We start from the raw sequence: 23,363 nt of genomic DNA, 5'->3' as shown, positions 1-23,363 counted from the left end.
TTGATAAACTGTGTGGTATTTTCTGTTGACCAATTGTTATTCAGATGGGGTGCTTATATGAATGAAAATCTTTTCTTTCTGGGGGAGCTATAGATTTTTTTCTAAGTGCATATTATAATTAAATTTTCTTTCTTTGTATGGAAAGGGAACTTTTTGCTCCAGTATTTGATTTAAATTCCTTTTTTTTCACATGAGGGAGAGGGCAGGGTGGGATTTCTTTTTTGCTTTCTTTTCTTGCCATAGAATGTTTTAATGAAATCCTTTTTTTTTCTAGGGGGGGGAGAATTTTTGATTTGGTTCTAACTAAAATATATTTGGATTAAATTAATTTTCCTTTTTTTGGGGGGGGGCATACTTTGTTTGTAATATTATGTATTGCATATATTAATTGCGTTTTTTTTTTTTTTTAAATGAGAGGGTGACTTTAATTTATTCATTTTTCCCCCCAAATCACATGCATGTTTTTTTTTTTTTGTTTTTTTTTTCAAACTGTAATGCATATTTTAATTAAATTCATTTTCCTTTTTGGGGGGATGAGGATACTTTGTCATAATTGTGCAATGCACATTTTAATTTAGTTTTTTTTTTTAATGGGAGGAGGAGGGGATTATATAAATACCCTTATTTATATATGCATACATTGTTAGAAGTCGAATTTGAAAATCAAAATATCCAATAGTTGCAATTTCTAAAGTGAGATCACTTAGAAATCCCATTTTTGAAAAATTGAAAAGGATTAATTTGCTTCCCTTTAATGTTTAACAAATCGATGTTAATGAAATCCTGTGCTTTTAATTTTTCAAACTGTAACTTGAGAGAAAAAAAAAACTTTTTTTGCTTTGTTAAAAACTTTTCTTTCGAGAAGGTGTTCCCCTACCCCCTCCCAGGTGACTCCCATCTGGTGGGTGACAGCTCAATTTAATTTCAGTTTCTATAAAAACTGAAATATATTAATTCTGAAACATTTCCCCAATTATAAATCTTAGATTTCATCTTAAAAATTTCAACGAAAACATTGCACTGTATTGCAGGAAAAGGTCGGGTACATGTACGTCTGGAGCAAATTTTACACAAGATGTGGCGGTATACAGCTCTGTATAAATAGCTTTTACTATACCTACATTTATTGGCTTAATTTTAATTTAATTGGCAGCTTTAAATTAACCTTAATATGAAGATTTTAGGATTAACTGCAATTATTGAGTGTTATAACCAATAAATCATATACTGATTTTATTTTTAGTGATAACCAAGCTTTCTTAGATAAAGTCTTTAGATTTACAAAACATTTATGTTTTATTGGATATTTTGGATCCGCGTTTTCTTTCGTGCCAACACTTATTTGAATTTACCAAGCACCGTCAGAAGTTTCCCGACTTGCTCAAGTGATACATTCCTTTTACTATTTTATAGCTGAGATTGAGGTAAAAGATATATAATTATTTTTATATGAAAGTGATTACTTAGAAAATGTTAGGCGAAAAAACTGTTTGCTGACAGTTGATATCAGTTAAAGAAAGTTAGAAAATAATCAAACTAGGAGACTGTGGCGTAGGTAGCTGTTACAAAAAGTTCGATAAACAATCAAACCACCTGGTTACCACAATGAGTTATTTTCTTATAAGTAGGCCTTTGTACACGTAATCAAATAAATTGGTAGTCAGTTTTTAAAAATTGCAAGGAGAGTCAGTGAAAGTTAAAAAAACCCGGAGTCGGACTCGGTATGTTTTCAAATGACTCCGACTCCTTGACCCCAAAATCAGTCCGACTTCAACTCCACAGCCCTGGTTCTGAGGCGACAATATTATTAATGAAGTCTTATCTCTTTTGCTGTTAGTATTCAACAGGACTCTCCAATCATTCAATTTTACATCTTTTGTTTATATTACAAATTTGTATTATACTGAATATGTTGTTTGAACTAATTTAAGATTTTTTCTTAACGATTTTCACAGGGCATTGGAATTTCAGTACATGGTGCATATAGAGTATGCACTGAAAGAACCGTGTGTGCTATGCCAGAAGCAGCTATTGGTATAAATTTATTCTTTAATTATATTTTATTAATTTTTACATTTTATATGAGTATGTACGAATTTAGTAACAACTGCTATTGTAACTAAATCTTTGAGATAATTTTGCTCCCACACTTAAATAAAAATCCCAAATTATCTTTAATTAATTTTTTTCTAATGGAGCTGTGGTAGAGGCATTGCCTTTTGCAGACCTAGTGCTATTCCCTGGCATTACATCCACTCTTTCATGTAGTACCACTATCGGTGGATGCCAATTGCCTGTACTCCCAGTTTTCTCACAAGATGGAGGCACCTGCACTCTATTTGATGCAAAACTGCAGTTAGGATTATCTTTTATGGTTAAGTTTAACATTTCTGAAACATTTAAATGCTTTTGTTTTATTTCTTACTACCTGTCTGCGGCAAACAGCTAGTTCGCCTTTTTCTGCCATTCGCCTTTTTATGCAAACAACTGCCTATGGTGGGTGTTTGGCTTACTTGCCATTCACCTTCTTACCCCAAGATTGCCGCCTTAGGCGGCTGTTTAAATAAATTGTGCGACGTTTTTTATCAATCTATATCTATCTATATCAAACTTAATTCAAATATATATATATATATATATATTCTGTATCTATCTCCAGTTGTGTTTTGTACCATACACCGTTTCATGCTAAGATTGCCGCCTTCGGCGGCTTCTATCTACCTATACGATATTTATTTTACCTAACCGCCTATTCTCAACAAAAAAAAAGATCACTCAAATGCACCTTGCATTTTATTTATTTAATTAAAAACCACAAAATTAAAAAAAAGTTCTATCTTTTGTTCCCTGTAGTGTGCAAAAAGTAGCGTTTCTGAAAAAAAAAATCTCACTGTTTTTATTGAATTAAATGGGCGCAAATATGTAACGTAAAATAATTAAGCACAATTTCCGGCAGGAGAGGAGAAGGGATCGAAAAAAAGAAAGAAATGAAACTCCTAAGTGAAAAAAAGTATAAGGAAATGCAAGCGCTACCGTTAAAAATATAGCAGTAAGCAATTGTAAAAAGAAATAATAAAAAGTGTAGCGATGGAGATTTGATTCTTCTATACCGAATCGAAATCCAGGTTGTGACGTCACAGCAGAAAGAAAGAATTTTTTTCAACCCATCTGCGGGCATGCAAAAATGGGCGGGGAGTTCTGCATTTAAAAAATTGTAAAAAAGAAAAAACTATTGTTTTTTTTTTTTTTACTTTTTCTAAAAAGAGTCAAATGTTCTCACTATCACATTTTTAAATTTTAGAAAAGAGGCTTTTGTACATTTTGCAGGATGAGTTTCAAAAAAAAACTAAACCCAGGAAAAAATGCAAGATAAAGGTTTTTTCAAAAATTCATAAAAAATCCAAAACTTGCTCTATCTACGATTTTTTTTTTTTTTTTTTTTTTTGTTCATCATATTTAAAATTAAATTTCCTACGCTGTAGTACAAAAAATGTTTGTCTGTGAGGTAAAAAGTGGAAAAAAACACATATAACATTAAATAACTTTTTTCTAATTAAAATATCAAAAATCAAAGCCCGATTTGCACATCTTTGGCAAAAATTGCACCTGTATACCCAATTTCATCTTTCTAGGCCTTACCATTTTCCCGGGAAGCGCGCCACACACACACTACCAACAAACATCTTATTTTATTATATGTATAAAAGATGATGAGCTGTGTTGCTAAATGTAGTGTCATCTTTATCAGATGATTTCTCATCAGCCATAATCAATGTATAGTTTTTGTATAAAATAAACAATTGTGGGGGGTGGGCTTCCAAATGAATTGTTTGCTAAAAATATGCTTAGAAACCGGGATTTTAATCATAAAAGATCTGAGTTAAAATGTCAAACTTGGAGACAAAGGTTGTGTTTATTATTTTTTTATTTTCCTATTTGTTTTTGTGTTTTATGCTGTTGAAAAAATGATCTTTTCTTTATGCATGCAAAAGGCTTTTTTCCTGACGTGGGTGGTAGTTACTTCCTTCCAAGACTTCCTGGAAAAATGGGTATCTTTCTTGCTCTCACTGGATATCGCTTACAAGGTCGTGATGTTTTTAAAGCTGGAATTGCCACTCATTTTGTTGATACAACTAACGTAAGTTTTCTCATAGGAAAGGTTTTTTTTTTTTTTTTTTTTTTTTTTTTTTTTTGCTTCTTCAATATTTTAAAATCTTTACTACTGAATGTAATCCATATTTTATGGAATTTCGGGAATTTTCTTCTTCCAAAATACTAGAACTCGAGTATTTTCAGAAAAACCTAATTTTCTAAAATTTAAGATATTCCAATATGAAATTGCAAATTAATCTGTTCTTTTTTCCCAGGGTGATGCAGTGGTGTTTGTGCTTTTGTTAAACACTAGAATTCTTATGTTTTTTGTCGTGTTTTTATCTCCTGATTTCTGATTTTTTTTTTTTTCCTTTTCTTAATTTTTGGCGATGATGTCGATAATTAATCTATTCATCCTGTAGACCTGTTAAAATGGCAAGCACAAATTAATTTATTGTAATAATTTTTTTTTTCCATTTGGCTATACTTTTGATGCCCATTTTTTAATAATGTGATCTGTTAGTCTCTGAGTTCAGAATTGAATTTTTCTCATTTTTGATGCTTACTACTCTTTGTTAGGGGACAAATGAATCAAATTCCTCTTCATTAAAATCGTAAATTAAACCTTTTCGGCATAATTCGGGGTTTTTTTTTTTTTTTTTTTTTTTTTTTTGCGAGAGCCAAAATGTTACATTAAAATTTGAATCTCTGGTTTAATTTTATTTTTACTTCCATTATGTCAATAATTAATGACATTTTAATTGTAGAGCTTTAATATTGTATGTATTATAAAATAATTTTTTACTTTAATAAATTAATTTATACGACGTTGCCGTTTTTATACTTTTAACACCTTCACTTTGAAAATTGGGACCTCTGCATCTGCTATGGGGATTACATTTTCCTCACATTTGATGTTTATTTTATCTTATTAAAAGACAAACAAATATTTCTTTATTGTTAAACTCTTTAAATTAAAAATTTTAAAACAAACAAGATACCATGCTTTTTAAGAATGTCAAATGCAGGAGTGCCCACCTGGGGGGGGGTTGAGGGGGGTTTCATTTGGGAGGGCCTCTGCGATATTGAGGGAGGTGTGCCCTTGCCCTTATGGTGGGGGGCTACCCCTGGTCAAATGTCATGAAGTTAAATGCTGAATCACTGACTGAATTTTATTTTTGTTTCAATTATGTTAAGTTTTTTAAATACTTACGTAACATTTCGCTTATGCATTTTACTTGTTAGTTATTCTTTAGTATTTCACTTATGTATTAATAATTGTATGAAATCTTTGTATTGTATCTTCATAATATATTGATTAGGAACTTTATGTATTACATGACAAACAGAACATCTGTTGTGAGGCTGTTGCTTAATTTTTTTAGGGGGGGGGGATAATTAATATAATAGGAGCTCAGAAGTAACTTTATAACTCATAAAAGTTTAATTAAACACAATATTTTGATGAAGGAACTAAGGCTTATTTGTTGATTTAAGAAATGTATGTTTGTCAAAAGCAACTAATGTACATATGCATAAAATTATGTATTTTTAACTATTACGGACCTAAGTTTAAAAAAAAAATTAAATGACTCCCCCGTCCTGCTTTTTCTTCAGAGATTTTGGTTATTTTTTCATGAACTCACCCTCACCCCTGCTGTACTATTATGTTTATTGTATTCTGTATCATTTAGAGACATCGCTAATATTAGAGCTTAGAGATTTCAATGGAAATCTAAAAATATGTTTATGTAAATATGAATTTCTAACTTCTGTAAAAATTATTTATTCTGTTCTGTAGAGGACTTTGTCCCCATTAATATGTTCTCTTAATTTGTTTCAGCTGAAAAATTTAGAGCTTGATTTAATGAGATTAGAGAACCCATCTCTGGCTGACATTGATAGAATATTATCGAAATTTCAGGAGCAAGTATGTACATTTAGCTCACTACTTCAATTCTGTAATTTATTTATTTCCTATATCATTTAAGGAATAAATTTATTTCTCTTTTACGTAGTTCAAAAACAGACATACCAACCCTCCTGCTTTAGGCACAATGTTCTTTGTTTATTGTTTAATCTCTAGTATCCTGCAGCCGTACAAATTTCTCCTGCTCCTGCTTTTTGGGGAATTAGATGATAACATTCTTCTCCTTTTTCCCCCTTCTTTTAATGAAAATTGTTAAGTGTCGGGGAAAGTTGTGTATTGATATCAAATGTTTAAAGAAAGTAAATAATCTTTTAAAATCAAAATATATTTTGTCCACTCCCCAGGCCCTTAAAGTTTTATCTAATATGTAAAAAAGGATTTTTTATTTTATTATTTTTTTTAATTTTCATGCATAAAATTTTTCAATCACCTGTGACAAAAATTGTTGAGTATCATTGCAAAAACTTTAATTGGTCTGGAACAAATTATTTTTCTTATAGCTTTTTTTTCTGTGAACGATCGGTTATCTCAAAGATTGGTTATTAGAATGGTAACAGTCCTTAATTGTTTTGAATAGTTGGTAAATTGATACTGTACTACAGTCATTTTGTTGATAAATTGTTCAAAATGGTCGTCATTATCATAATTTTAAAATTGAATAAACATTATTTGCAAAAAATTTTCAAACAAACTCACTTAGACCTTCATATTTTTATTAAAACCAAACCAAGTGTGTACTTTTACTTAAAATATGCTATGTGTGTTTGTAAAAAGATGTTCATTTTATTGAAGTACTCAAGAAATTAATGTTATTGTTTTTAGTGTGAGATAGATTACAAGAAAGAATTTGCTTTAAAACCTGTCATGGGGAAAATGAATACTGTATTTGAAGCTGACAGTGTTGAAACTATTATGAATGCTCTTCAGAAAGAAGGTTCCGAATGGTCTCGGAAACAGCACGAAGTTCTAAGCAAATTGGTTGGTGATTTTTCTTTATAGCGATAGTTCATATTATATCTTAACTTTTGTTATTTGCATGTTTTTATTGCATAAAATTTTGCTCGATAATTTTGTGTTGCAGACTTGTTCATGCAATCCCGTTTGTTTGTGAGATTTCTTTCAAACTCCAATGTTGTGAAATCTATATAAATAAAACAGAGAATATATATGTATGTATAATGTTCCCCTATGCAAATCCACAGTTTATGTCAGATCTCGACCAAATTTGGAAGGTAGGTACTTGGGCACCTGAAAAGGAACTTGGGGGAGGGGACGCCAAAAATGTACGGAACCATTCAAATTTTAATTTAGGACCCAGAAATGACACTTTTTTACTATGAAAGCGAAAAAATGCTTGCAAAAATTAGAATAAAATGCCTGTAGAAACCCCTGATTTTTCTCTATCAGATCAAACTTGTTCCAAAGTAATTAGAATGTAAATTGTAACTGTTTTTAACTAATTTTAAGCTAAAATGTAGGTAAGCTTTCAGATTAGCATTATCTCTAGCTTTTAAAGCTATATAAATATTGTTTCATCACACGGAAACGAACTTGATCTAAGTAAAAGTTGACATTTTCTAAAAAATTTTATTACTTGTTAAGCAAAGAAACATCAATAATCAATCGGAAATTTATCGCTTGTCACAAGCTCAGTTTTAATAACCATGAATAAAATCATTGAGAAGTGAGATCTTCCATTTTGGTTATTTTTCCGCAATCTGTTGGTAAATTTTAGTTTTTTTTTTTTTTTTTTTCAAGCCGTTTTGTTGCACTTGAAATAACTTTTATTTTTGAGGTAGGCCGTGCAAAACCGAATGACACAGCTAGTTAAGAATAAAAGTCTGAGCTGTGGCTCAGCAGAAAGGTATTTGTTTGAATGCCAGCTGGTCCCTGACTCCCATTCCCAAAACAAGCCCATCATTTGGGGAATCAGGTGAGAGTAACTGCCCCTTCCCACCTGCTTAGTTTTATGAATTTAATGTATTTGTGCATATGTGTATGCAGGGTTCCCATTGGAGGAAAATATGTGGGTGTGAAATTCTCACCCTCTGTCTCACTCTAAGTGAAATGTTTAAATATTGAAAGAGATTTTTTTAACCCTTTAAGGCCTATGCCAGAGTGTCACTCGGGTTGCCATTTTTGGTGAAGTTAACTTAGCCTGAGATTCTCTTGGGGTCAAATACTCTCAGCTATAAAAGTAAGAGTTCTATACGTTTCTAGCCTTTTTAGATATTCTCTACAAACCCTTTACTTTCAAAAAAATATATATATAAATGGCAGAACCAGTCAGAAATAACTACATGAAACGTAATAGAACAGGGGTTTGAATTCGATTTTGTGCTTTGAAATGTGCCATACAAAAGCAAATTTTATTAAATAATGTTTATTTACAAATTAAACCTATTTTCAGTATTTGTTCAAGATTTAGATAAGTTTTTAATTTAGTTTGGGTAAGCTTTTATGGTTAAAAATGATGTTTTCCTATGCAGAACTTTTTTTTTTAGTTTCAAACATGCTTTTATCGAAAATTTCTTACTAAAGATTGATTTTCATGTCATTCAAATAGTTCCTATTACAAAAGAAAGCATCTTAAAGTATGTAATACAGTAAAAATTACTAAAATACACATCTTCTAAGTATTTTTTAAAAAATCATGCGAATTGCCAAAAAAAAACCCAGTTTGGAGGGAGATATGGTCGAAATAACTCAGACCTGAAAGAGTTAAAAATCTTATTTTTCAATTTAACAGACGTGAGAACAAATCGCGAGAAAGTCCCAGGTCCAAATATTTTTCGAGTGAGATTACTTTTGAAATTTTTTATTTATTTTCTTTATAATTTCTGTTAGTGTCACAGACATGATTTTTGATCACAAAACAAAAAAATTCCAAAACTTAAAAGCAAATGTGGTAAAAGTAAAGTGCAGTAAGTTACTGTGTAAGTAACAAGTTCATTTAAGTTTATCATAAAGTTTTTTTGTTTTGAGTCCAATATTTTAAACCAAAAATTCTATTTATTGATGTTGTTTAACATTTTTTAAAAATATTTATTACCAGAAAGGAGTGAGGAATGAGAGTCCACAGATGTGACTCTTGACTACACCATCTGTGGACATGTTTTAAGAATGCAGTTTTTTTTTTTTTTTTTTTTTTTTTTTTTTTTTTTTTTTTCAGTTTTATTATAATGGTTAGAATTCATTCATATTAATTTTTAAAACATTATTGTTTGATGTAAATATCAGATGACACAAATCTGTGCTTTTTCTGTGAAGGACCCCATCAGTACGTTTTGAAGCCCGTAAAAAACTTATGTTGCTTGCTATTTCCCTCCCACTGTGATACATTTTTTGTAGAAGCTCAAATTATGTTTCTGAAATTCATAAATTATTATCCAATTGTATATGTGTAAGATAAGATATTCGAAAATCATACTGCAATTCTTATTATAATTAATTTATTTGTAATTTTTTTAATGATATCAAAATTTGTGCTAGAATAATTTAATATTTTTTTGTCTTTTTGAAATTTTAGTCTCCAACTTCGTTGAAAGTTGCATTCCAACAAATAAAACGTGGTGCCAATATGACGCTTCAAGATTGCTTGAAAATGGAATATAGAATGAGCCAAAAGTTTATGCAAGCGTCGGATTTTCATGAAGGTGTTCGAGCTGGTTAGTGCTAGTTTATTTTTATTTATTTAATTTATTCAATAAAATTTTAAATGTGTGAAAGTTTTTTTTAATTTGTAATCTTATCTATTTTTCTGTCCTTTAGATTCATTGTCTTTAGAATGCATATTTGCTGCTTTTCAGTTACTTGTTCGATTGAAACAGTTTTTTTAATTCATAAAGCGAAACTTTTTCAGGGAATCAGATGCTCTTTTGATGCATCCCTTTAGTGTTTCAGTGATTTCAAACAAACGAGAAAAAAAACTAGTATGCTGTGGCCATCACGAAACTTTCTTCTATATTTTTCTGATCCCTCCCCATGCTTGACGAGGAAGCAATATTCCCAACAAAAAACAAAATTACACATGCAAAAACTTGACGACCACTCCAATGTCTGAATTATTGCAAAAGCAAAGCAAAAAGCAACTAGTATGTTGTGGCCATCACGAAACTTTCTTCTATATTTTTCTTTTTTTTTTTTTTCTGATCCCTCCCCATGCTTGACGAGGAAGCAATATTCCCAACAAAAACAAAATTACACATGCAAAAACTTGACCCAATGTCAGAATTATTGCAAAAGCAAAGCAAAGAGCGAAAATTGAAAGTTATTTTAAAAGCCTTGCTTGAATAAATTACAAATATTTTATTTGTTAACAAACATAAGATGGCAACAGTTAAAAATTTTAAATCATTGAGATACTATTTCCTATCATTTCCATACAATTAAAATCACGAGAAATACGCAGACGACAATCTATTACGATTTATCTTTCTTATTGTTGCATTAATAAAAATATTTTTATTCGCAAAAAAAAAAAAAAAAATCAACACCTCTTGGAGCGATCGGCGTCAAAATAGAACCAAAGCCTGTTTACATGTGGATTCACATATATTCCAAATTTCAACCAGAACGTAGCATTACTTCTTGAGATAGGGCACTCAAAATGGAAAAAAAGAACGGGTGATTGCGCCACCCCCCTTTTTAGCTGTTGACACAAAAATAAAATCAGTTCTTATACCCACTAAGGGCTACTTGTCAAAAAATTTTTGTTTGATTCCGTTTGTTATTTCTTGAGATACAGCAGTCACAATTGACGACAAAAAACGTTCTATAGCTCAACCCCCCTTTGAGTTATTGACACCAAAATTGAATCAGCACCTGCTCCTGTTAATGGCAACATATGGACCAAATTTTGTTTGATTCCGCCAGTAACTTCCTGAGGAATAGCAAGCACGCGTAACTCGAAAAACGTCCCATTGCTCCACCCCCCTTGGAGGAATTCGCGCCAAAAACTAATGGGCACAAGTTCACATAGGGGCACATATGTGTACTAAATTTCGTTCGATTTCATGCGGTAGTTTTTGTTGTAGAGCGGCCACAAAAAACTGGTCACACACAGACGTGACACACATACATACACACACACATACATACACACACACATACATACACACACACACACAGACAGACAGACATTTTCCAAAAATGGTCGAAATGGACTCAGCACACCTCAAAACGTTCGAATCCGTCAAAATTCGAAATTCGAAAATTTGCACGAATCCAATACTTTCTTCTATATATTAGATATAGAAGAAAGTAAAAAGAGATGACCACAAGTAGTATACTTAAGCTCCCTTCCTTCTCATTGTAACTTAGTCCTCAACTCACTCTTTTTGTTGTTTGGTCAAAAGCTTGGCTAATCTCAAGTTTAGTTATTGACATTACAGTGTTATGTGGTTTATAGCGAACCCTTTGTGAAGTAAGCAATAAGTCAGGAGGAAAGAAAAAGAATAGCACACAATAAAATTTGAAAGATTTTTTTTTTTATAATATTGCAATAGTTATAAAAATATAACAAGAATGAAAACATAATTGCAAAATATAAAAGCACAAATATTTCTACGAACTAAAATAATAAAAGGAAATGGAATTCACTAGAAATTCAGCAAAGAACAAACCCAGTGATTATTCTTTGCTGAGGTTCATTTAACTTTGAAAAAACTCTTAATGGGATAATTGTGGAACAAAAAAGCTCAAACATCTGTCAGTTTTACTCTAAAATTGAGTTTAGTTTCAATTTGTTTCTCTATTTATCCTTTTTCACAAGGAGACGTTGTCCAAAGGGGTATTAAAATTTCAAAAATATTTTTCTGACACAAGAGATGTCTGAAACAAATGTCTACGAGAAAATCTGGCACGAACAATACGGGCTATTACAACTTGTTCTTTTTTGGTGATCTTATATTACTTAAAACCTTTCGTCAAAGGCTGAGTAGAGTAAGAAACAAATGAATAAATGATGAATTAAAAACTCTTGATCTTAAGACTTCATCTCAAACAGCAAACATGTTAAAATTCCGCCATTACATTATTATTTTTGCGAACCCTCGGTTGGGAAACAATGGTGTAGTATATGTGCTTATGATTGTCTTTTATGTTCATTGCATTTTAAAAATAATACCCTGTGATCATTTTAATTTGTTTTTTAGTTCTCATTGATAAAGATAATAAACCTACTTGGAAACCAGCTTCATTAACCGAAGTCACAGAAGATATTGTGAATTCCTATTTTCAGCAGTTGCCAGCTGACAAAGAATTAAAACTTTGATTTGTGTTTTAACAACTGATGTTACAAATGTGAAAGTGCCGGAAACCTGGCAGTTCATGATTTATAAAATTTGTTATTGTTTGTTAAAAATTTGGCTTTAAAAAAATTAAGATTTTTTAAATTAGTCCTAAGAAATACACTTGTTAAAAAAAATTGTTAAAGAGACCAATGATGATATTCAGAACAGTATGTTCTAATTCCTTCATTGGGAAATGATTTGGTCTTTGAAAATGATATTAATGCTTTTGTTCTATCACTGATTCAATGACAACGTAAACAAACATCCAGTTTCTACAAAGACATAAAAGTTACGTGCTGTTGAAATGAAAGCTTCTGCTTCACAATTTTGATGATATTCTAAGTTAAATGCTTATGTTAGAATAACTTCAAAACAATTAATTCTTGTTCCAGTCATTTTGTTGTTCTTAGAAGTTATCTGCTTAAAATTACAATGTGTAAAATTTAGAAGCATATTGTTAAATTTAATGGGCTAAGAACATTCTTTCCTTGTAAAGGTCAGAGTTATTTTCATTTACCTTCACTTGCAAAATGTGGTCAACCTTGATAGACAAAGTGATCGGAACTGGACCTCCCTTGATAAATGAAAAATTCAGGACAAAAGAGAGACCTTAAAGATGACTGCCAGTTTAAAGTTCTGAATTATTGTTCTTTGTTTGAATAAGGAAATTAACTGAAAACTTCATAAACTTACTATGTACTGTCTGACCACCGATTATATGGAAAGGCTAATATCCGGTTTAAAGGCGGAAATGAATGTGTTAATTACCTTTCAGGGATAGTAGTTTTTCTAAGACAGATGTGCACCTCTTAATTGCTTCGACTCAGTTTTTTAAAAGGGATAATTTATTCATTGCAATAATTTTTTTTAAACTCAAAACTATATTTGATCTATCATTTCACTCAAAAATTAATTGATTTATTTTGTTTGCAACGTAATTTTGACCTAACAATTTTGTTTTTAAATTTCCCAATGCAGTGAAAACATTTTATTTTATGTTTATTGTTTCCATAGCAGCTCATTTTGTTTCCACTCATTTTCGCCTCAATGAAGACAATAAATAAGATCAAAATCCCATCGCTATTTTTGATACAAGCGATTATAATTGATTTATTTTGTTTACAACATAATTTTGACCTAACGATTTTGCTTTTAAATTTCCCAATGCAGTGAAAACATTTTATTTTATGTTTATTGTTTCCATAGCAACTCATTTTGTTTCCACTCATTTTCGCCTCAATGAAGACGATAAATATTTCTCCTTCTCCCCTGCTAGATTCATTCATATGAAATTGTCTTAACTTGGCCGATTGCAAATTACAAACAATCCGTGGTCAAACAGTAGTATCAAGAGATGTCAAATCAGTAACAATTTTTCTTGCATTAATCTGTTTTGGAGTTTTTAATGAAAAATTAATGAATTACCGTGGTATATTATCTAGTTTAAAAAAACAACAGAACTGCTGGGTTTCTTTCCACTTCTTTTTATAGACAGTCTTAAACACACAAAGTTTTATAATGCCACAAAACTTTGTTTTTTATGTGCTAAAAAAATAATCTACTTTGTTATATTTCACTGTGTATATGTTAGTCTTTGTGGAAATGTATAAAAAGTTTATATATGCATATGAAAAATAGCTGTTTTTGAGTGAATGAATTGATTGCAGACTTAGTTGCTGTTTTGACGAAAGTCCTCCATTTTAAATGATATTTTGAATAAAAGTTTGTATTGAAGAAATGTCTTTAGTTGAAATGTTAAATTTATACTTTTAAAAAATCAAAAATACCTCCAGTACAAGAAGGACGTGCTGTTTCTTTGTGAAGAAGCAGTAGCGTAACTATAGAGTGTAGTGCCCCTGGCGAACTAAAGAAATTGCGCCCCTCTCCCCCCAAGGTCGCCCACGTGGGAAGTCATCAGAGGTCATTGTGACCTCCTACACTTTTTTTTTTTTTTGGAACATTTTGATTAATTGTTTTGACAAATAGAATGCAGCATTGTAATTTTTTTTCTTATTTTCGTTTTTAGAATTGTTTTCAATGTTGCCCAATGTTCCTTCTCAGTAGATTATATATACCCCCTGTAGCTCTCTGCAAGTTTTTTTTTTTTTAAATTTAAAGCATTTTTCAAATTCTATAATCAAAAAAAAACACTCTTCAAAATATTTTTTTTAATCAGTCCAAATGCCATTACCCTGGCTGCTGTGCCCCTGGCGAGAGCCACTCCTGCCAAACCCTAGTGACGCTACTGTAAGGGAGAAAGGATTGCGAATTCATATGTACACATACAGTACCCTCCCAACTTTCCGCCAAATCGGGTAGTCACTATGAATAATGAAAATCATGGGTAATCCAAAAAACACTTAAAATGTATAATAAAAATTGCTTACAAAGGATTGTATTATACTAAAAACATCATACAAACTGAAATTATATGCAGTTTGAACATTAAATATTACCCATAGCGGTTTTAGGGGGGCTGTGCCCCCCCCCCAAAAGGATGAATTAATGTTACTATTTTTAAATGACTCCTTGATAGATTTTTTTATATAGTTATTTAAAAGAACACACACACAGTATATTTTTGTTTGCTAAAGCAGTAATACTGGAGTCAAAGGCCAGAGTGACAGAATACATTTAACTTGCTGGTTGTTTTCGAATTCAAGGGAACGTAATATTGCGATTCGTCCATTGATTCTTCTATAATGGAACCAATACTTAACATTTTTATTAAAAATGTTAATTATTGGTTGACTATGATTTTCTTTATCATATAATATTTAAATGTAAATTAATTAAAAAAAACTCAAATGAGGTATGGGATTATTTAATAACCTTGCCCTCGTGCTATAATCCTAATGACAATATTCCCAATTAAAACCTCTCATTGTATAGCATCTTGGACATTATACAGGGTTTAGTTTTTTATTGGCTTGAAACATTTAAGATGTTTTATGTTCACATCCATTAGTGGATAATATTAATATACTTAGAAAAGTATATTCATTGGCCTGAAGGGATCTAAAAAAATTAAAAAATAAAGTCATGATAACTTTCTTATGAAACATCGTATGTGGGGGGGGGGTGGCAATTCAATCCCGGGCCTCCTCCAAAAGATTTGTCTGTATTCGCCCCTGAATATTACTTGTATTTTATGTACCAAAGCACATAAAAACAACAAAGAAAAAATGTACTTATGATAACACCAAGAACGCTAATTTATTCTCTTACTTAATGATGAACTGTTGCTGCTAATTGTTGTTCTAATGGACAGATGTTCTGCAAGCGAAATTTGTATAAAGGAAATCAAACGCATGTCATATAAAACAATTGGACCTGTGCTCGCTTATGGAACAGAAAACTTGGGCTTTGATCAAGGATATGTTTGAATAGAGTAACTTGCGACTGACCAGGTGTGTTCTAATAGAGCAGTGATTCCCAACCTGGGGGCGATCGCCCCCCAAAGGGGCGATCAAACTCTTCTAGGGGGCGATAAATTTCTCGGGGGCGATAGGGGGGCGACCGGTATTTGGATACCTGGTAATGGAAAATTCTTGACCTTTCAAAAACTATATTTATTAAAACAAATCAGTGCACAATTCAGAAATACCTTTTAGAATACCTATGTTGTGTAATACAGAACCAAGCATGTGGCACGTCAAATCAAAAAAAGTCGTTCCCAGAAAATAAGGCATGTATGATTTACAGCTCAATCAAATCTGTTCGGATAAAAAAAATCCCAAAAGCGAAAAATAATATCCTTTATTTTCTTGCCGTTTTCACGAGGAAGAAAAAAAATCTTGTAAGCACTGTCTGACCGTTGGCGCCAGCATATATTTAACGCCTGAAAAGTGGATGGATGTGTGTAGGAATGGATTTTGCATTTACTTATCAGTTGTCATTCAGAATCTTGCAATCACCGCATAAACCTCCATACGTAGTTTCTATTGTTTGATTTAATTTAGTGAATTTCTGTTTAATTGTGCATGTTTCGGCCGTAAAGTATTTATTCTGTTTCCGACTCTAAAAAAGTTTAATCGTGGATGATGAACTTCCTGAAGAAAAAAATTTAATTTTTATTGATCAACTTGATCAGTTAAAAAAGAATAATAAATCAAGGTTTGCAGATTTGATCAACTTACAAATTTCTGACTGGATTTTAGACCCATTTAGTTTTGAAGATGTGGATGAACTGGAAAAATCCTTGCAGACAGAGTTTATGGATTTGAAATTTGATTGTGAATCAAAAATTACTTTCAAGCAATACGGTTACGAACTTGCCTGGGTGAAGCTTATAGGTACTTACCCACAACTTTGGAAAAAGGTTGAACAGCTCCTCATCTCATTCCCCTCAACATATTTAGTTGAAAGAGGTTTTAGCTCTGTAGTGCAGCTTCTCACTAAGCAAAGAAATAAGTTGGACATCTGCCTCAAAGGGGACCTCAGATTAAATCTCACTAATATAAAGCCAGACATCAAAGCTTTAATGGAGTTCCATTAAGCACAAGGCAGCCATTAAAAAGGTAAAAAAGAACAAATCTTTGCAGTTAAAATTTTCAATTTAAAAAAAAAGCATGTTACTGAAAAATGTAGCATTCTTAATTTTGATAAGTATATAAATGACGTTGGTTAATTAAAGCACTTCAAATTACGTTTTTTCTTTTTTTGGTGGGGGTAGGGGAGGGGAAGGGGTTAAGAATAAAAAATTCAGTTTTAAAGCTAATTATTGGTTTATCATGCACTTTTTGGAGCTTTAAACTAAAATTAGGCGTTCAATAACATTAATCTTCACTAAAATGAGCGCCATCTAATTTGTTTTTAAAGGAAGAACGTGGGGGGCGATAGGTATAATTTAACTTCTGAAAGGGGCGATGGGCCAAAAAAGGTTGGGAACCACTGTAATAGAGCTTCCTGTTAATGAAAAGTAATGAAGTTATCCTATGGGCACTCACTGCACTAACCACTGACATCATCAAATCAACCAACCAACTGGTGCAACCGATAGTTTTATGAGAACATATCACAAGTCTCATGAGGACTAGGCTTGCAATCTCTTGGGGGGGGGGGAGAAAAATTTTGAGAACGATTGTGGGTCTAGTAAACAGCAGTGGTATTAGCAGGCACAGATTTAATTATGGAACTGTACTATACTATGTTTTATAATGAAGCAAATGTAAACAACCATATAAAAGCTAACTGCAGAACATGTCTACAGAATAAACCTCTCTTCCATAATAGCATTTCAAAGTCTTTTCATTTCAAACCAATGCAAACCCGCGTCAGAGGCAAGTTCAGATTAAGGTGGGTTCATTGCATCAATCAAGATCTAAAAGCACTGACAGACCCTGTCTAGGAGGAGAACAAAGTGGAAAAAATATTTTGAAAAAGACGACCCAACATGAGACTGACGAACCCGTAGAAAAGTAGCCAAAGAGTCTTCAACCCAAATATCAATCTGCAAAACAATTGGTAAAAACCTCAGAATGCTGAAGGTGTCCGGGACGTTACTACCGAATATGCTATGTGCCTGTGCAAAAGGAGTTTGTGGGCGGCCCCCTGCCTAATGTTTTTTTTTTTTTTTCAAATGAGTTGTGGGGCGGTGGCACAGCTCTTATTTGCGTAGTGCCACCCACTACGATATATAATGTCGTCACTAGGGCCTGATTATGGCACAGGCCAACTAATCCTGTGCCTGAGGCCCCATTTCCCTAAGGGGCCCCAAATTACTTAAAGAGTTATGCATAGCATTACAACTATACAAAAAATACAAGTTATTTTTAAAATAATGATCTGTTAATTTTGAAAAAAAACTTCATTAAATGAGAACTTTTATAAATTCTGCCAGTAGCGAATTTACCATGTCGCAATTATGAGGAACCCCGAAAAGGATTCATAAATGCACATGGTAAATGATTATCATAGTTCTGTGATAGACAAAAAGGTTCCCCAAAAAAGCATTCCCATAGGACTCCAAGCCTGTAAATCAACCACTGAATTCCGCTATAGTGTCTTCAGGGGCCTCCAAATTATTGTGGGCCTAGGGCCTCACTTTTATTTAATCGAGCCCTGGTCGTCACTGTTCTTAACTGAACAAATTTTCAAAAGAAATATTAACTGTTCATTTGGATTGAAATACTCCTTTTTGAATAGTATTCCTTGATTTTCAGAAAATCGGTGATAACTCATTTTCTTTACACTTATTACAATTTTTTAGAACCCGTACTAAAGAAGGGTCCGCTACTAACTAAAAGTGAAGCCTTAGGCCCTCAATAATTTGGAGGCCCTATGAAGGTTCAATAACAGAATACAGTGGTTGATTTAGTTGGGGGTCCCCCTTTGTTTATCACAGAACTATATTAATCATTTATCACGTGCATTTATGAACCTCCTTCAAAGCCTCTCTCAAGGTAATGAGACATGGGAACACTCTTAAGGTAAGGACATAGTAAATTCGCTACTGGCAGAATGAATAATTTCCCTTCAAGAACCTTTTTTTTCAATTGATGTCATTTTTTAACTTTTTTTAATGTTTCTATTTTTCATAGTTTTAATGCTGTGCACTTTTTAAAAGTAATTAGGGCCCCTTGGGGTTGGCAGAAGGGCCCCAGGTCTCATGGGCCAGTGCGGTAATCAGGGCCTGGTGCTAAAAACAGCGATATCTTTTTGATGGTGTTAATTTGGAAAAATTAACTCGGAAAAACAAGCTCTCCCAGAAATTGATATTTCGCTGCTGTATTTTAAATATATTTTTCTGCAATTTTGTATCATTTGCTTAAACACTGCGCCTAAAATGCGGGGCCGTGGTTTAACGCAATAAAATGATACTCATATATCATCAAATAAATTTGTTTTGGTGCATAAAAACTATTTCATGTAAAATATCGTATTGGTTTTCAAGCAGCCCATTAAATAATTGTAAAATCAGGGCATCATTCATGAAATTTCAAGGAAGAAGCGTCAAAAGTGCTCCTTCCAAATTCTGAAATATATAGCTTTAGTCTACCTTTGAATCCTTAAAGGAGCCCATTACTCCTAGACCTGTACGTGAGCATCATTCACCAACTTTAAATAAACCCTATTATTGTGCATACTTAAATCAAGGATATATATAAGAGAGGGGCTAAGGGGGCCCGAGCCCTCTCTAAAATCTGGAAAAAATTTAAATAAAAGTAGTTATTTCTGATTTTAGTTACTCACAAATAATTTCCTATCTTTTAGCTACAAAAAAAAAGAATAAATATGATAGTCATAATGATTATTATAGTGCTTTAGATCAGAGATTTGCGTGCTGGGTGCTGCAGGAAGAGGCGAGGGGTGGCTTGAAGTGGCCATAGTAACAATAATTTGTACATAAAACTAGACAAGGATGCCGTGAAAACATTGTAATTCTTCAAAGGTGCCGCGAATCGTTAAAGTTTGGGAACCCCGCCGTGTTTGAGGGCACCAGGCAATGGCGTTCAGAAGGGATCAGGGGATACGTACCCCTTACTCAAAAGAACGTGCCTTGGGAAAGCGAAGTTATTTTTATAAAAAGAAAAGCAAATAATGTTGGGGGAAAAAATCTCTATTTTCAAAAAGAAATCTTTAAATTAAAATTTTTTTAACAGATGCTGCTTATTGCTTAGTAAATTAAGTTCCCCCTCTCTTCCTTTCACTCCTCCTCCCTTTTTTTTCCTAGTCTGTCTGAGAAGAAGGGTGTTACAAATGTTTCTTTTCTTAATTCTCGTTCCTTGCAAGAAATTTAAAATAAGTTTTTAGTTATTTGGTTGGAGTAATAATGGAAATTGATGTTCTAAAAACGCATTTATTTAGGCATTTTTCAGACATCAATTTCAAAACATTTCTGAAATTGGGTCTCCGAACCAACATCCTACCAAAAATAGTCTGAAATTGTACCTTTAAGAGTTCAATTTTGAAAAGTTTAGGGGGAAGATCTCTAAAGCCGCTCCTCTTAACTCTAAACGTCTCCAAAGATGACCTGAAATTGCGTTTTATCTTTCAGGGGAGGATTCTCGAACTCTTCGATCCTTTCAAAAAATTGCCTATGTTGGGGAAAATCTGAATTGCTTTTGAAAAGAACCTTAAAATAAATTTTTAGGGGGTCGAACCCCTAACGTTACCAAATATGGTCCACAGTCGCGCTTTTAAGACTTCAATAGGGAAGTATTCGATTTTCTAATTTTATTTTTATATGATAGAGTAACATTCATGAACATCATCTGCGAAAAAATTTTTACGATACGACTAATACTTTTTTTTAAAATAATTTTTTAAAGTTCACGCGCGAGTGACGTCATTTGCTTGTAAGTCCTTTGACTGACGTCACTGCCGCGCTGCGAGGCGGCGGGGTTGGATAGGACAAAGAAGTGCTTGGCGATCTTTGGGGGAAGGCGCGGGAAAACAAGAGCCTTCTAACAGCAGCGCGCATAAAAGGCTAGTGAAAATCCTTTGCTGTCTGTAGGGTTTAATGCATTCTGCGATTGTTTTTAATTTGATTTTCTTTGTCATGGCTAGTAGAATCAATTACAAGTATTGCTTCGTTCCTGGATGCGTATCTACATCTAAAAAAACTCCCCACAAGCGATTTGTTATTGTTCCGTCCCAGCAGGATCTTCGAAAGAAATGTTTTCAAGTGTGTTTATTAATTAAAATTTGAAAATGAAAATTTGCACTTCATTTTAATTAAAAACTATGTCAAGTGAGAAATACAGTTTGAAATATATGTTCACAACTGTTCATAAATAAATGTTTAATAAGCATATGAGATATTTTTAAAAAAAATGCAAGTAAAGAAAGGAATTTAAACCCTGCACAATAAACTTAAATAGAAAGTAATAGATGCATTACTATTTCCATTTTAATAACAATGCAAAAACTATTAATACTTTCTTTTTAACATTCAAACTATCTTCAAATTTTAACTATTACAAATTGATAATTTAAAAATACATTTTCAGTTTATCACCAGAAGCGTTTCTATATATACAAGACCTTTCTCACATGCAAAAAGGTACTTATTTTATGAAATGAACACCATTTTCAAATTTATTATTTTTATCAAAAGAGCAAAAAAATATATTTTTCCTTTTTTTGCTAAGTTGCACAAAAACTCAAGGGTAATTAACATGTATTAATGGATTTAAAACAATTTTCCACAAAAAAAAAGCAGATCAACTTTTATTGCCAACAAAGCGAAAAATTTTCATGCAAAAACTGCTCTAAAACTTAGTACTGGAATCACTTGCAGTAGGGTTGTTACAAAATGCGCGCCTCGTTAAAAGCCGCCAAGTAAGAACTGGAATAGCGCTCTTACATTGTAATTTATATATTCAAATAAAAAAACCATCGACACACAAATGGAAATGATCAATCTTGATAAGGGAAACTAATGCGAATAATATGAACTGCAAACATAGACGGATATGTACGTACAATTTTAAAGAATAACAATGGTGAAACTTTGTTGTTTCACTCCCCGTACTTCTAGGACATTAAATCTCTCGTCCTTTCGAAAAAAGTCAAACACCATGAATGACTTTACTTGAGGAAGGTTATTGGATTGACCTTTCGTGAATCCTAGCTCCATGATGGAAAAAATGCTGGTAAAAGGCTTTAAAAAGGCTGAAAAAGACAGTGCTATTCACCTCCTGGTAGGCGCAACACGGCATGGAAATGGAGCTCTGATCGGAACAGGGAAATGACGTCAGCTGCTGACGTTTTAGGCCACACCTCTTTTTTGCGCATCGCTCTTTAAAAAATTCATAAAAAATCAATCGTTGGTTTTAAAAATCCGGCCATAGTGAATTTTTGTGTTTTGTAAGCCTGTCAACATTGTGCAATAGTTAAAATTGGAATATTTGATAGGTTGATACTTCCCTATTACGAAAAAAATTTGGACGAGGGTCCAACAGCTCCCGTATGAAATATGAAAGTGAAAATACTATAATTTCGAAAGGAGGAGAGCATTTAAATCCCTCCAATAGAATCAATGAATATCTCTTTAAAACTTCGTTTTTTAGGACTTTAATTGCAAAATAGTTTTTGGAGAGAGCCATTGAACCGCCCTGCCCGTAATATCATCGAAGTTAGTCCAAAACTGCGTTTTTAGTCCATTTGGATAAAATGGGTATAGGGGTGATAGGTTTCGTTATTTAAAAAAAAAAAGTTAATCGGGGGCAACTTCAAAAAGTCACATTCCTATCATTACATTAACGTTAACAAATATAGCCAATAATAGCCTTTTTAAGATTTCAATTTCTAAAAATTTCCGCTGCGGCATCACCAGAGACCGTCTAATAAAACTGCGTTCTTAGGACTATTATTCCAAAAAATTTCCGGGGGAGAACCCCCAAATCCCTTCTAACCCCCACCCTCCAGCAGAAGCGAGAATTTTTTGAGAGTGCTCTCCTAAAACTATTTTGGATGCGCCACTGCCCACTCAGCAGAACTGGTCGGCGAGACGTCCCATACTGGTCGTATGTTTGACGTCTGGAGGGCGCTTCAATATGATGTCCACAGGACGCCTTTAATTTTATTTTTAGTAAAATTTAGCGCAGAAAATGAGTCAAAAGATGATAAAATTGTCGGAAATAGATGAAAAACGTATATTTTACTTCAAAAAAGTTTAATTACTAATTAAAACCGTGTATTTCAAGTTTGGTCTTATAGCGTCAGTTTAGTCAGTCCCTAGGACGACATAACAGTGACCATTTGAGGACCCTTTTACTCAACCCGGGTTCCAGCCCTCTACCCTGGTCCCTGGGTCGTCCTGGCGACGGACTTCATGCCGTCTATGCGACGCCGAACCTTTTTACACTTACACTTCATCAAGATATTCCGCGTAAAAATATACTCCTTAGCAAGAAATAAATAAATAAATTATTGAAAGGTTTAAAATCGCGTCTTTTTGTTTCGAAACACATTGTAACGAAGAAACATGGATGAAATAAAGAAAAAATTTAAGCTTCCAACGGTAATTTTATTTTTGATTCTATTTCGAGATATTCATGCGCGGCATTCTAAACCAGCGTTGTCTCTCTGAGCTCCCGCTC

The 23,363-nt window shown here is 32.7% G+C and overlaps 1 protein-coding gene across 1 annotated transcript; it reads left to right on the top strand.

Moving 5' to 3' along the window:
* Positions 1 to 1,955: 1,955 nt before the first annotated feature.
* LOC129233441 (3-hydroxyisobutyryl-CoA hydrolase, mitochondrial-like) lies at positions 1,956 to 14,001 on the top strand (the record flags this gene model as incomplete). The annotated part of the gene is made up of 6 exons (XM_054867468.1): positions 1,956 to 2,034; positions 3,993 to 4,138; positions 5,936 to 6,022; positions 6,845 to 7,000; positions 9,552 to 9,690; positions 12,178 to 14,001. Coding segments are annotated over 6 exons (726 nt in total), but the record flags the coding sequence as incomplete, so codon positions are not given.
* Between the last annotated feature and the right edge of the window lie 9,362 nt (positions 14,002 to 23,363).

This window comes from Uloborus diversus, unplaced genomic scaffold (genome assembly GCF_026930045.1).
Source record: "Uloborus diversus isolate 005 unplaced genomic scaffold, Udiv.v.3.1 scaffold_420, whole genome shotgun sequence".
Lineage (NCBI taxonomy): Eukaryota > Metazoa > Arthropoda > Arachnida > Araneae > Uloboridae > Uloborus > Uloborus diversus.
The sequence above is the reverse complement of the archived record's forward strand: the minus strand, read 5'-3'. Positions and strand labels throughout refer to the sequence as shown.